Here is a 13,835-nt window from a genome sequence, read left to right as displayed (position 1 = left end):
GTGGTTAGTGTTTACTGAGCAGTCCGTGTGAGCAGCAAATGGGACATATGCACACCGCAAACGCGCTGTATGCATTTGCCGTTCTGGGGTGGTTGTGAAAAAAAAAAAAAAAACATTTACAGCCTATTTAGGGATGTTGTCAGAAGAGTAAAAAGAAAATCACTCTTCCACATTGTTTACTTTAGGGGCTTGGTGTTAAAAAAAAAAAAGGATAATGTTTTTAGGAAAGAGTGAGAAGTCCTGTCCGACAAAATCTGTTCAAGAAGCAACCTGTCCTCACAAGTTCCCATTTGTGGTGTTTTTCTCCAAAGTTAGCCCTCCCACTCCCCCAGGGTTTTTTTTTTAGTTTTTTTTATTACAGAAAGCGAGCCCACGGTCGCTTTGTGATCCCGGCTGGATCAAAACGTCAGCAAGCCGAGTCGCCATGCGCGATCGCAGTCGCCATCTCCGAGCTGACGAGATTACACAGAAGTTTCCTGTCTCCTCTGACCCGATAGCATCAGACTGGCTTCTCACTCTGCTCCGATACGGCTCGCTCACAGCCTCAGATAGCGCCAATTACACCCTAATGGGGCGCTTTTAATTGGAAAGCACATCGAGTGAATCACGGCTCATTTAAGAGATTAATACACAGGCTGGCCCAACAGTCAGTTGCAAGCAAAACAGCACGACAAGGAGACGGTTAATGTGATGTTTAAAACCTGAACTCAAGTGCACAGTTGAATCTTCTGTGCCTTTTAGTTTCTCGTTCGTTTTCCATTCGAGGAAAGTTTGCATTTATCACATTTTACATGACTTAACTGACTTATCTTGCTGACGTTGTGGTACCGTACGTTCCACCCAGAGCCTTACGATGACAACAAGTTGAGCTTTTGGTGACTCAGAGAGCTGAAAAGAATTCTGTAGGTTCTCTATTTGGGTTCCAGTACTCTCGAATGAGCGACCCTCATTTTAACCGCCATCACGCATGATGTCAAGTAAAACCTCCGCATAGCTCACATTCAATTTCACTTATTCCCCCCAAAAATGGATCAGCACCAGTGAGGGTGTTAAGAGAATAAGACCGTGAGAAGAATTCTCATTCAGCTTCAAAATAAGGAGCGTCAGAAATGTTCCAGGACTTGTGGGCCAGATTTGCTATGAGGAAAAACTAATTGGACGTCGATCAGTATCCATGATAAGAGTGTTCGCTATAAAGTATTTCATAAAATATATTTTTTTAGTTTGTGTGCTCAATGTGAAATGCCGAAAGACCTCAAACCTCAGTCAAGAGATGTGACCACAGACCACACTTCTCTTCACCTGCACATCTGGAATTCCTTTAAAAATCATTCCTGTCTGTTTATCGCTGGATACACACTCCGCCGCTTAACTGGACGCTCTTCACAAACAACCGTATCGTCGTCACATCTAAAAGCGGCCCGAGATGCTCAATCTTGATTGTCTGACACACAATTAAAAGATGTCTAACTTGGTTTTCTTTACACTGCTTTGGGTCGGCTAGTCAGAGCATCAAACATGATCTTAAAGAGGGGCCGTTTAGCAGTGAAAGGGGACCGGGTCGGTGCCCCGCTAGCCACGGGGAATGCGGCTATCTAAAAAGGAGCACAAAAGAAGAGGGAACATGATAAGAGAGGTATTGCTACGGGGGGGAATAGAGGTGGGTGCCCTCTCTTCCTCGGCACATTCTCTCCTGGGAATTTGGCAGTTAAGATGCCGCTGCTCCACACAGGTATCATATTTAGCGGGTCCATCAGTGCAACTGGGCTCCAATCCAAAGTCCCGACTACTGTCTGCCTCGGCAGAGAGATGCCGGAGGCGCCATGGGGCCAAAATACCACAGGTGAAACCAAATATTCCAGTCGAGCTCAATACTCTTGCTTCCATTCACACAATATTAAGTCTGGCTGGCAGCATCATAGTCATTGCTCGCATGATTAAACATGCTGAAACATGAAAGGGGAGGGAGGGGCTTGGGGGAGGGGGTGAAGACGGCAAATGTCAACATTTTTGGATGTTAAGCTTTCAGAAATATGAAAGAGTGAAACCGACTTACTGGGAATCTCACACACAAATCCGCCTCCCACATCTCAGCACTTATGCGACAATAGACAGCCTGTGTGCCCGTTGAACAAAAGCTTAGCGATTGAGGAGCCACTGCTGGATTGGCGATAATCGCTCGTCTCCACAAGGAAGCACACTGCCTTCTCTGCACCCAAGTGGGTGATTCACTAAAGAAAAGAAAATTGACATTCGGAATGTTATGCTTTAAAGTTTTTACATATTTCAAAGTACAAAGTTTGAAGAAATACATATATATCGTAAAGATTGTACCGAATGACATATGGGATGGCAGTCATAAGTAGAGATAGACCGATATGCTTTTTATCAGGGCAGAGAGAGAAAGAGAGAGAGGGAGGTAGAGAGAGATGCGTAGAGAGAGAAATATTGGGCGCCGATAATCAGTCTAACACTAGTCATAAGTAACTGGACAAAATTCTTCAAATTTCCCCATTGTGGGACTAATAAAGGACATATTTATCTTCTAACGCCTTGGATAATACCACTATCCTCCAGCAAGTTGGTCAGCCGAGCAAAGAGCGATGCATAGCAGTCACACGTCGCACTAAATGGGAACTCGTGGAAATAGCGAGATGAGGCCTCTCGTGTGCACGAGTGGGTTCAATCAAGCTACATTGCAGATGTGAAGAGTTCCAAGGTTTTTTCTTACGCCAAGTGGAATGGGTGTGAAAAAGGTCAAATTGACCCAGCGGTCCTTATTTAGCCGCAATGTGCTAAAGTATCATAAAGTATGACAGGTATTTACCGGTGATCTCCACAAGCTGGATTGTTGTAGAGATACAAAGGTTTTCAATTGAACACCATAATAATCATTAGCACATTGAGGCACTCCACAACAGTGGCAATTAGAAGTTACATTATCCACAAGAGGGTTATTGAACAAAGTGACATTTCGAGCAGGTACATTAGGAGTAAAAACCAGGCTGGAAAAATGCATTAATCAGAAAGCGGGTTGTCGCAGTACCAGAATGTGAAGCGGTTCACAACTTGAGAATAGATGCAGTCACCTCATTAAACCGTTTATGGCATTTTGCATTTGCAAACATGAGAGCAGATAGCAGTTATTTTAAAAACAATATTCTCTTTGTTTTACGTTTAGGCTCACAACTGCATCAGTGAAGAAATGTGCAATACGAAGCGACTACAAATACCATTTTTATTTGAAGTGCTGCAAAACAGTCGGACAAATGGGAAATGTTCAAGAGAAAGATCTACAAACATGACTGGCTGGTCTCGCAAATGTGGGACAAACCCCCACCGAGCTGCACGAATCTTCCAGTGTACCAACACAAGCTGGGAGACAAAATGGCTGCTTGCCACCGCAACCCACAACTCAGCTACTGTAAAAACACTCTGCAATTAGAATGGTGATTGGATTGTACGTCTTGACGAGCGTCTCTTCATGGTTGTAGTGAGGAGTTCATGAGGGTTTTTTTTTTTCGTACACGCAGACCGCCGTTGAGAGGGTGAGCTCCTGGTGAGTGGTCTCTCCTAATCAGGCCTGCGACGCCAGCCTCTCAATGATTCTCCGGTAGTCTTCCAAAACCACCTGGTAGCTCTTCTCCAGCTCCTCGTGCTGCATCTGAGTGTCCATCTGACCCAATTGTGACACCACCTCCTCGAGCCGCAAGCACTTTGTCATCTTCGTTAGCTCCCTCTGATTTTTCTGCTCGACAGAAACAAACCAAGTCAGTGAAGGGGGGGGGGGGGGGGGGGGGGACTGTCTGGAATGACCTGTGACCTAAGTGGTATTATTTCAAATTTGCAAGACTTAAAAAAAAATGTTTACCATTTGTAAAGATGCCACTTTTCTCAAAACTTCATTAGACTAGAGTCTGAAGACGCAACGGCGAAGCATTTAAGATGTATATGATGGGCCATTCTTGAGGTGCACACAAGTCTTGTCACATTTTGCACTTAAAAAAAAGCACCCCACTCTCTTGAATTGGTGAAAGGACGGGACTCGACGGAGGCCAATCAAGGACCCTCATCCTCGACCTCTGCAGCCACGTTGATGAATAACATGCGCAGTATACACGCCGTTGAAATATGCATGAATGTGCCTCATTTCTTTCATTTTGAGGATGACACGAGTGATACTACATGTTTGACATGGACTCCGACTTCTGTGCAGATCACAGTATCCATAGATGGTACAAAAAAGAATTTCTTAAAAATGCTGATTGAATTATCAGCTATTGATGAATGACATTTTGAAACAGTGATGATAATCAAACTCCACATGCATTAGGACAAGCGATTTCTCTGGCGTTTGCAAAGTGGCCGCATTCAACATTCAGCTAACTACATGCAAAATCTCCTCAGGGAAGGAAAAAACTGGCAGCATCTGGCCACCAGATCTCTCTTTGCCGATATTCCCTGTGGGATCTTTTCCATGTCCTACTCCGCCCTCTTTCCTCTGCTGAACAGAACGGTGGCAAAGCGACTCATACAGAAAATGTCATGCGAAAACAGGATGGAGGAGGTTACGGTATGGCGCAGAGCTCTACTCCACAATTTCATAATGTGTTAAAAAGCAATTACAGTTAATCCAGCTCCAATCACCCCAGCACCCAAAAAAAAAAAAACTCACCCTGTATGGTCCAAACAGCCTCTTCTTGACTGCCAAGCGGTACGCTTTTGATTTCTCCTCATCACTCATGTCTGTCACTCTCAGACGGAGGATCTCGTACACTCTTCTTGCATGTTTCTGTCGGGGTAACATTGATTTCAACGGTTAAGAGGTTTAACTCAAAGCTTGCTTACTTCGCAAGTGGCGAGTCTCAGCCATCGGTTTTGCGGCATTCAAATAATGAATTGCCATTTCATGATGTGGTGATGTTTCGAATTACAGCCCATCAAATGCGCCAAAGCACAAACACGAAAAATTAATTTCCGGGTTTAAGGGAGTAGACAGTCGGCTGCCAGGAGGCCGGCAGTCTAGACAAAAATACAGTATAGTATACGTGCACTTAATTGTGTTTTACAACGATGCATAACCATCATTACAATTTCATATTACTCATGAAAATGCAAATATTTTTGCAGTCGTCGGCCGTGCCTTGAAAATAAAACGAAGAAAAAAGGCGACAAGAGGTAATAAGCATCGGCTAATTGTTCATTCAATATTTTGCTGCTTTCGACTGTTGACATTTTGCGACATTCATCGCGGTGAGGAAATGACCGAGCAATCATTGACAGAGCACCTTGTTGATTTTCAGTTTGACTTGCGCCTCTTCGACCATTTCGGCTGACAGGCCCTGGTGCAGTTTGTCCTCAGCAAAAGACGGAAGAGCCTGACAAAGCTTGACCAGCACGTAGTCCCTCAGCTTCACGTAGCTCTCAGAGGGATCTTCAGCTGAAAACACAGTTGATGTCAGTTTGAGAAGAACTTTCGAAAGCTCTCTGCTTGGCTTGTTAGCCTTTTCATCGGGCACAATTGGTGGCGTTGGACCACTTTCCAAATTTCAATCTAGGATTCTTCTTTAGTATTCATCCCCCGTCTCCACGCAGCCATGTCAACAACTTAGCTCGAGTAAATCTCAATAAGGCCTCAGCAGGCTCGTTTTCATGCCAGCTCACCAAATTAACTTTCCCCACATGATGCAGTCACAGCACTGACAAATCAATTCCAGCATTTGTGACTGCACCACATTTCACTTCAAATACACCTGCCTATATTAAGTGGCTGTATTGCTCGACAAATGTGTTTGTTGTGATTGTAGTTCACTGTGGTAAAAAAAAAAATCAACTTAATGTTATAGCCTTTGTATTTTTAAAATCACTCACCTGTGATGTCTCGCACTTTTGGGAGGCTCGAATAAAATCTGTGGACTGCCTCCAAGAGTTGCGCACCATGACCTTCGCCTTGGAACGGAGGCAGAATCAGCATTTGACTGGAAGGGGGAAAAAAAAAAGGATAAAGATAAGTTGGAAGATTTGTAAAATCCTGAACTAAGACATGTTTAATTTTTTTTTTCTTTTGGGGGGGGGGGGGGGGGGTCTTGTGTTATCTAAGTAGCACAGCAAGAACAGAAAGTGATCGGAGTCTTTTTGATCCATCAGCAGAATTAATTCAGTCACATCAAATTCTTATTTATAAATCTGTTTTCAGATACAAATCACCCTTGTTTCATTATGAAACCAATGATTGGTGATCCAAGCCAGTAATTTGGGTCGTTCTTTGGGAAGAGGATAAAGAAATGTGCAATTTTCCTCTTCCCTTTAACATACAAAAGAACGGGACAGCCCATGCTGCCCCAGCAATTACCTTACACGTGGCCGGGTTTTGTCTGGATACGCGTAGTAATTATAAACTGTCATGTAGCCGATGGTTGCGTAGAGGGTCTCCCCATCTTTATTGTACTTTTCAAATCTGCAGATAAAACACAAAGGCAAACAGGTCAATTACAAGCACACTTTGCCGCAGTGTCCATTTTAGCTTCCATGTTTTCACCCCCCGACCAAAAAAGCCCAAATCCCCACCCCACCCCACCCACAGCAGCAGCAAGTTAGAGCAGCCAGGCCAGATCGGTACACCTGCTACAACCTGAATACATTATGCACTTAATTGGAGTAGTGCAACTTAAGCGAAGAGAAAGGCCTGAAAGAGGGACTGAGCTCCTCAAAAATCACTTCAGTCCATTTTGCCCATTGTCGGCATTAATAGGTGCCAAGGTAAAGGAAACACTGGCAGAGGCTCTTTTTACTGTTAAGACACTGTTCAATGTTTCAAAAGACAACAGCATTCAATTCTGTCTGTGCCCCGAAAAAAAATAAATTCAAAAGGGCTTTTGGCACAAAAGAAGCTCTTGCCTGATCAACGATTCTCTTACAGGGGGAATATAATCAAACCGGCCGGGTAATTGGCCACAAGCGTCTGAAAAGGGGGCTTTGTTTTTCAATGACACAATATAGGCTTTAGGATAGTTTAGGGTAGGAGGAGGGTGAAAATGTGTTGTGTGTGTGTTGTCAATTAAAGAGATCACGCACACAAGAAAGAAGTCCCAACGATCGTCATCTGGGTCAATGAAACTGGCGGTCTCGATGAACCACATGAGGAAGGTCTGCAGGCGCTCGTGGTACTCTCGGAATCCGGAGCAGCTCAAGTCGGCCTGAAAACATTACAGGCTAAACATGACTACGCAGCTTTCAACAATAATTGACAAGAGGCAAAATATGAGCGTTCCCACCTTGTGAATCTGATACGTGAGCTCTCCGGCTTCCTCGTTGTGGACTGTGTACGTGTGCAACAAAGTGCCGAAGGGCCTGAAATTAGCTTCCTTCTCCAGTAGCGTGATGAAGTCATCTGTGTTGCAGGTGAACCCGGCGGGAACTATTTTACGGATCTTGGCATCGATATCGTCGGGCTGTAACGTGAAGTCAGATCATTACAGTGGTGAAGGACTATGAAAATTATAAATACGCTTTCAAAAACTTGCGAAGAAGTGACTTAAATCAGTTCCTGGAGCCTGCTTGTAACGTTCCCCTTCAATGCAACATGTTACTGTTTTCTGGTGTGCATGCTTTGGCGAGCTGGGAGCAAAACAGATATACATAAACTATATTGGAGACTCCGCTCTTCTCTCAGCTTCTCAGTGAGCCACAGTCATGTTAGCAGTTCTTTGCAGAGGATAAAGAATATATGCCTGAGCATTGTTATATTGTCAGTCTACATGCGTTGCTGCACCGTTTGTGCTCAGCTCGCCGTGGCTTCGGTGTGACTGATATGGTGCCTGTGCTCTCACCATTGATGGGGCATAGAAATTTTCTAGGAATGTTGCACAAGTGATCATTCAATAACTTATTGACGACGAGAAATTTCTCTCAACAGAGACACGCCAAGGCTGCAAGAAATTTGCCAAATAGGTTGTGCAAATAAAACACAAATCCCGCGTGTGTGTGCGCGCCAATGAAAAGAAAGCCATTAGGCAATTAAAACTGTCAGCTGAGCAGAGGCCTCAGCAGCTCCGGCCCAGTGAAAAGACCACTTAAATCTGTACATTTACTCTTCAAGTTAAACCATGAATATGTGATGAAGTTGCCACAATAACGCATTTCTGCCACTCACTGGGAAATTAAACCTGATGAATTGATCTCAACTTAATAAACCTTTGGCCATACATAATAGAGGCCTCTCCTCTAATCCTGCCAAGTGAACCCAATCAAATGAATTGGGCCCCGCATTTTCAAAGGGCCTCGGAGACAAAGGGGCGCTACCCTCGGACTTTTTACTCAACGCGACGCGTGGTTAGTTCAGCTGTAATGTTTGCATTGTATCCATTTCCACAAGGATTGACATGAGAACACTTTGCTAAGCAGCCCTTTCACACCATTTACATGCGTGATGGGCATTATGTCGCCACAGAGACCCTCGCCGCTCAGCATTGAAAACAGGGAAATGAAGAAGGTCGGGGCAAAATGCACGACAAAAGGCTAATACAAAATAACGCTGATTCTCCCCCTTTCAGACATCAGCTAATATCAAACTGGAGGTAATGCACCTGCAGCTGAATGCCTCTCCAGCGTTGCAATTGTTCGGCGGCGTTTCGAAGAAACAAGGAGCATGCCTAAAAGGCCTTGGACAAACAAGCCTTTTTGTTCCAGCCACTCTTCAACATACTCGACAGCAAATTGCGCAGCCTTTCAGAATAGATGCCTTCGTTTTGCCTGAATATAACTTAACAATGTATGTTCAGAACATTGTTCATACAGTTGATTCCTAAACAATAAGCACAAAGGGTGTATAAATAATCTAATTTGTGGTGTTGGTGTTATTAAGATTCTATGGAGGCTTTACTACATCAAAAACTTGAAGCATTGAACTAAACTTTTTTTTTTTAAAACAAAGTCAAAACAAACACACACATGCCCAAAGAGGTAGATGAGGGACATGGTGAAAATTGCCATAGGTTTAAATTACGTGCAGCCACTATCCCAGAAAAAAATAAAATATATAACTATGTTGCAGCTGCTTAAATTCTTAAGTCCTTTTTCTCACCAGCTGCACCACGGCCCGACTGTCCACATGCACTCGGACGGGGAGACAAACACTCTTCAGACGTAGCCTGAACTACTCCCCTCGCTCTCCACCCTGACACCAGCTGCACTCAAACCCTTAACGCTCAGAGCGCCATCGGGGTCAACGCTGAACCCACGCTGGCGGCCATCATGTTTTATCTTGAACATCATCTGTGGCTTCAAAGTTGACTCCAAAAAGCTCACTTACCATCCTTATCAGATAAAACCATTGTCAATTGATACAAAACTGATTTTTTTCTCTCCCCACCTTTTTTTTTTTATTTAACCATCACCTATAGTTGTGACCGAAAGAAATGGCAGTTGCACAATATTGAGAAAAACATGATATGGCTGTTTGATTATAGCGATATCCATATTATTGTGACTTTCACATGTACTTAAAAGAGGACATTTTTGACACTTTATTATCTAACGAAGGAACTCGATTTTTCTCATGCATCAATATAAGCAAGCTCAATGTGTTCTTAGATAATAAACTGTAATTGCCCAAGACAATGTGCAGCTATTGGTTGGTCATGTGCATTTCATTTTGCATTTGTCTGGTTAAATCCAGATAAAAGCTTACAATTACGTAAGAAAATTATTGCATGTCTTTGCCATCATTGCAATGCCAATAATTTTTCTATGTATTGTGGAGCCTTACAGGCAGTAACTAAAATTTTGTTTATTTTGTTGTTTAAAGGGGAAGACAAGTCCAGAATTTTCTTTAGAATATAATATGCGCCAAGTGCCCCCACTAGTCTAAACACTGCATTCTGATTAATATTGTTTGTGGAATATGGAATAAGAAAAAACTACCTCCACCCCATCAGTTTTTTTTTCTTTTCAAAAAATGTCACATGACTAAACTCATAAAACATCGCACTGAAAAGGCCTAACAAGCAAATCTTACCTCCACACAGTCAAATGTGTCCGTGACTTTGGAGGAATACTTGACTTTATAAAGAGTGGTCAGGCTTCCAGCTGTGTAAAAGAGCTGTATCTGAAGGCCTTTGTATCCAAATGCCACCTCACTGTGGGGAAAGGAATAAACATGCGAAAAATTGCCAAAGTATAGTAAATAAAGTCAGTTCATTGGAATTGACATTTTAGGGTAACAATACATCCGATTAGCGTTCTTAATGTCTACAACTTATCAAAACTTGATCATTTTGCAAGCCTTTTTTTAGCAGTCAACTTTATTTTATGTTCTTCCTTCTATGACCCCTTGCAAATTATGATCGATTTCAGGATTACACAAACGAGTCGGAACTTGTAAAACTAACAACAATTCACGTAACAACTGCAAAGTTGCTACTTCCTACAGTTTAACAGTAGTGTCAATTTAAAAATTAAAAGGGAGGAAATAGTTTGCGATAATATATTAAACTTCATTAAGTATCCCCCAAAAAAATCTATATCCTAAATGCTAGAAAAATTACAGTTTTTTTCCCCCCAATGTGACCAGAGGCATCCTGAAACTCAGATGCAACTGACGGTAACAGTGGTCTTGTATCCAAATGGAACCATTCTATCAGTTTTTGTTTGCAACACGTTAGTCCTTATGAGCCTGACACTAGTTTAGTCGACAACATGAATCCCAAGTAATAATAATGACTGAAAAGAAAATACTTACTCATCTCCAAAAATCTGGTGGCTGTACTCTGGATGGAATGTTGTCCCGTCATCGTCAACATCCTCTGGAAAGCGAACTGAGTAAAGAATAGTGTTTTCATACTTTTGTTAAAGTGGTTATAAAAGGTAATACCAGGAAAAAAATACCAAGTTGGTCAATTTGTGTGTAAACAGATCAAATCTTCAGTGATCTTGTTTGGTGGTGAGATTTTTTTTATGTAAATGGAAATATTTGATTCACATTATGAGTACAACAGAAAAAAAGGAAAAAGACATACTTAGCTTTAAGGATACAGCTTCATTGGTGTCGCACTTAAATTCAGCCAGTTTTTTTTCCATATTGTTTACTCCTGAGGGAACACATTGCATTCGCTGTTATTTAACAATACACTTCACAGTATGATAATAATTTCAAATCAATACTAGGCATGCTTAACTGTGCACAAAACTAAGCAGTACAACAAAAGATCAGTCTGTCTAACGAAACAGTTATTAGGGGGAAACCTAAGGCAGCAAAGCAAAGCATTGGTCGTATTGGATGCAGCCTGGCAAGACTATGACTTGTAAACAACATGAACGTAAACAACAAAACATGCGTTTAGCTATTTGAGGTCCATTCACATCTCGTGGCTTGCATGCATAATAACAAAAACAGCAAACGTAGGATAACAATAAGCCGGTTAGTTTCCGCAACAACGTTAATATAAATAGTTACATCATTCGTGAATGCCCACAAAGTGCTGCTCTACATACAGCATGTTTTGACAGCATGATAGCGCGCAGCTAGCATAGCAGGCACGGCCCCCCACTGCAAATTCTGTACTGCTAAAGTGTCGTCATGCCACTGCATGTTGTACTTTTCGTAGAATACCCGTCTGGCTGCACCCCGGTGGGTATAAAGAGAAGCTGTTTAAAAGCAGAGATAATACAACCAAGCTGTCAAATACATACCCGCCATTTCTGCTCAGTGTTGTGGGAAGTGTGTTGTCCTAAAAGACCGCGCATTCATGAGGACTTCCGGTATGACGTAGTTCCCCCGAAAGCGGATGTAGATTTTCTTCTTTTTCTTTTTTCTTCTTACTCCAGCGTACTTTGTTTAAAATGTATTACTCAGGCTGTCTTGTAAAAAGATATATTTGTTCGTAAGATGATTGAAAAAATATATATATATATGTACTACATAAATAAATAAAAAGTTCCAACCACGTTAGAAAATTAAGATTCTTTGGTTGACTAAAGTCGCTAAATTGTCCCGAGTTGTGAAAGTAGGTGAGAATGCACTGAAAATGTAATTAATTTTCGGTTGCACACTACTATTTGTTTATTAGCAAGGAAAAAGGGGGGACGTTACAGCACATTTTCAAGATGCAACTGATGTACTGTATATGTTCGAATTCAGTAAATCCAATTTTTTTTTGCTACCTCTGATTAAAATTAGCTGTTGATTGGTGCAATAAAATAATCCATGTGAAACCAATGTACAGATATTCACTGGGAAAATAGTGTCATGATCTTTCTAGTTATATTTTCAATGTAGCTCCGTCCCTGGCAGCACTTTGGAATTCATTCCAGAGTAGAATAATACATATTTTAAATAAAATACAGACTGTACTGCGCTCCACACTGTCGAACCAAATCACTACTTGGGTCGAGTAAACAAAACAAGAATGACGTCACCACTTGCTAACTTACTACATTTGTTTCAACAATAAAACCGTGACTTGGAACGGCGCACGTGCCATTTCCCGTTCGGTTAACCATCATCTACTGTAACGTAACCGCCAGACGTCGTTCGAACCCGACAAACAGGAACTGTGAGAACATCCAGCTCCGCCGCCTCACCGCCCCGAACTGGAACCTTCAAGGGTTTGGATGTTCATGCAGTGTGTACACTTCTGTATCCTTTCGGCGCCTGCGCTACTTTCTTACAGCTGACGTCACACCCAGCATGGCGGTCAAGGTGACTCAGTCCCTACTTCTTATCACATATTAACTTTAAAAGAGGCTAGCGCGAGCGTGTGTATTCCGCGATCGTCCGCGGGAACTGTAAAGCGTTCAGGGCGTGTGTCAGAAATGTGGCGGACTCCCCTTAAATGCTGCTCGTACCTCCCGGAGCGACTCTTCGCCGCTGCCGCCGCTGCCACCGCCGGCCTCGCTGACGGCTTGACGCGGCTGTCATGTTTACAAGAAGAATGTTGCGTTTATTTTTTATTTTTTATTATTACCGATGGCGGCTCGCTCACGCCGGGAGGGTCGTCTTGGCGCTCCGGGGATGTTTTGGATCGGTTCCGTCACGTTTGCTTCGCTAAAATTCGAGCAAATCACTGCAAAAAGTTCATTGACGAACCGGTTCGACCGCATATGGGTTTGTTGCAGATGTTTCATGGATGATGTCTGAAATTGGGCTTGTGTGTTACAGGTGCAAATGACAAAAAGAGCCGACCCCCATGAGTTGAAGGAAGTTTTTCTCAAGGTAAGACCAGTTTTTGTGGTTTGCTGAGGGTGTGTATTACCTTCCGTGTTATGGGTCACACATAGTTTATTTAAAGGTCACACAGATGCTTTCATTTTTTTTCATTTCAACTCAGAATTCCTCTATTGAATAGATAAATCAGTTTGGTTTCAAATTTGTGTGCGGAACAGTGGAAGACTGGTTAGCACATCTGGCTCACAGCGTGGAGGTTGCGGGTTCGAATCCAGCCCCGGGCTACCTGTGTGGAGTTTGCATGTTCTCCCCATGCCCGCGTGGGTTTTCTCCGGGTAGTCCGGTTTGCTCCCAGATTCCCAAAACATGCGCGATAATTTGATTGGACACTCTAAATTGTGATTGTGAGCACGAATAGTTGTCTTTGGCCGGCAACCAGTTCAGGGTGTACCCTGCATACCGCCTAAAGAACAGCTGGGATAGGCTCCAGCACGCTCGCGACCCCTTGTGAGGTGAAGCGGCTCGGATAATGGATGAACTGGCTTTGTTGTGGGCCGCATCGTAGGTATTGTTTTCCTGAGTGGGATGTTGCAACTGAAAACCATATAAAGTTACGTTGACTGACAAGTTTATTTTAATCATTCTAGCAACATGTCCCACAATTTTTTTCGTT

At 42.8% G+C, this 13,835-nt stretch overlaps 2 protein-coding genes across 4 annotated transcripts in view; one reads left to right on the top strand and one right to left on the bottom strand.

Annotated features, from left to right (window-relative positions):
• Window positions 1-3,224: 3,224 nt before the first annotated feature.
• Window positions 3,225-12,768, bottom strand: hat1 (histone acetyltransferase 1). Of its 3 annotated transcripts, XM_088315757.1 has the most exons (12): window positions 12,477-12,768; window positions 11,689-11,852; window positions 11,016-11,087; window positions 10,739-10,814; window positions 10,016-10,136; window positions 7,275-7,451; window positions 7,075-7,196; window positions 6,353-6,457; window positions 5,872-5,978; window positions 5,289-5,440; window positions 4,676-4,792; window positions 3,225-3,748 (listed from the first exon to the last, which is right to left on the bottom strand). In XM_088315757.1, exons 2-12 carry the CDS (start codon window positions 11,693-11,695, stop codon window positions 3,578-3,580), a joined length of 1,227 nt encoding a protein of 408 aa, XP_088171883.1. In that variant the 5' UTR covers window positions 11,696-11,852; window positions 12,477-12,768; the 3' UTR covers window positions 3,225-3,577. The 3 variants fall into 3 exon arrangements, with proteins under 3 accessions (XP_088171883.1, XP_088171884.1, XP_088171882.1); XM_088315758.1 differs by lacking the exons at window positions 11,689-11,852; window positions 12,477-12,768 and adding an exon at window positions 11,453-11,603; XM_088315756.1 differs by lacking the exons at window positions 11,689-11,852; window positions 12,477-12,768 and having other exon boundaries at window positions 11,016-11,121.
• Window positions 12,510-13,835, top strand: part of LOC148323772 (electrogenic aspartate/glutamate antiporter SLC25A12, mitochondrial-like) — a 19,893-nt gene continuing 18,567 nt past the window's right edge. Inside the window, exons 1-2 of the mRNA XM_088315750.1 lie at window positions 12,510-12,697; window positions 13,157-13,210. Coding sequence (XP_088171876.1) covers window positions 12,686-12,697; window positions 13,157-13,210 — 66 coding nt within the window. The 5' untranslated portion in view covers window positions 12,510-12,685. The remainder of the gene's footprint in view (window positions 12,698-13,156; window positions 13,211-13,835) is intronic.

The sequence above is a fragment of the Idiotropiscis lumnitzeri genome, chromosome 14 (genome assembly GCF_059441095.1).
Source record: "Idiotropiscis lumnitzeri isolate Australia: NSW breed Sydney's pygmy pipehorse chromosome 14, RoL_Ilum_1.0, whole genome shotgun sequence".
Taxonomy (NCBI): domain Eukaryota; kingdom Metazoa; phylum Chordata; class Actinopteri; order Syngnathiformes; family Syngnathidae; genus Idiotropiscis; species Idiotropiscis lumnitzeri.
The sequence above is the reverse complement of the archived record's forward strand: the minus strand, read 5'-3'. Positions and strand labels throughout refer to the sequence as shown.

What these genes read in the sequence shown, in the direction of transcription:
- hat1 (XM_088315756.1), bottom strand. Translation starts at nt 11,106, where the DNA reads ATGCAATGTGTTCCCTCAGGAGTAAACAATATGGAAAAAAAACTGGCT. An exon ending in ACACATTTGACTGTGTGGAG is followed by an intron (nt 7,452 to 10,015) that starts GTAAGATTTGCT and finishes TTCACGTTACAG; the next exon opens with CCCGACGATATCGATGCCAA. An exon ending in TCACGTATCAGATTCACAAG is followed by an intron (nt 7,197 to 7,274) that starts GTGGGAACGCTC and finishes TAATGTTTTCAG; the next exon opens with GCCGACTTGAGCTGCTCCGG.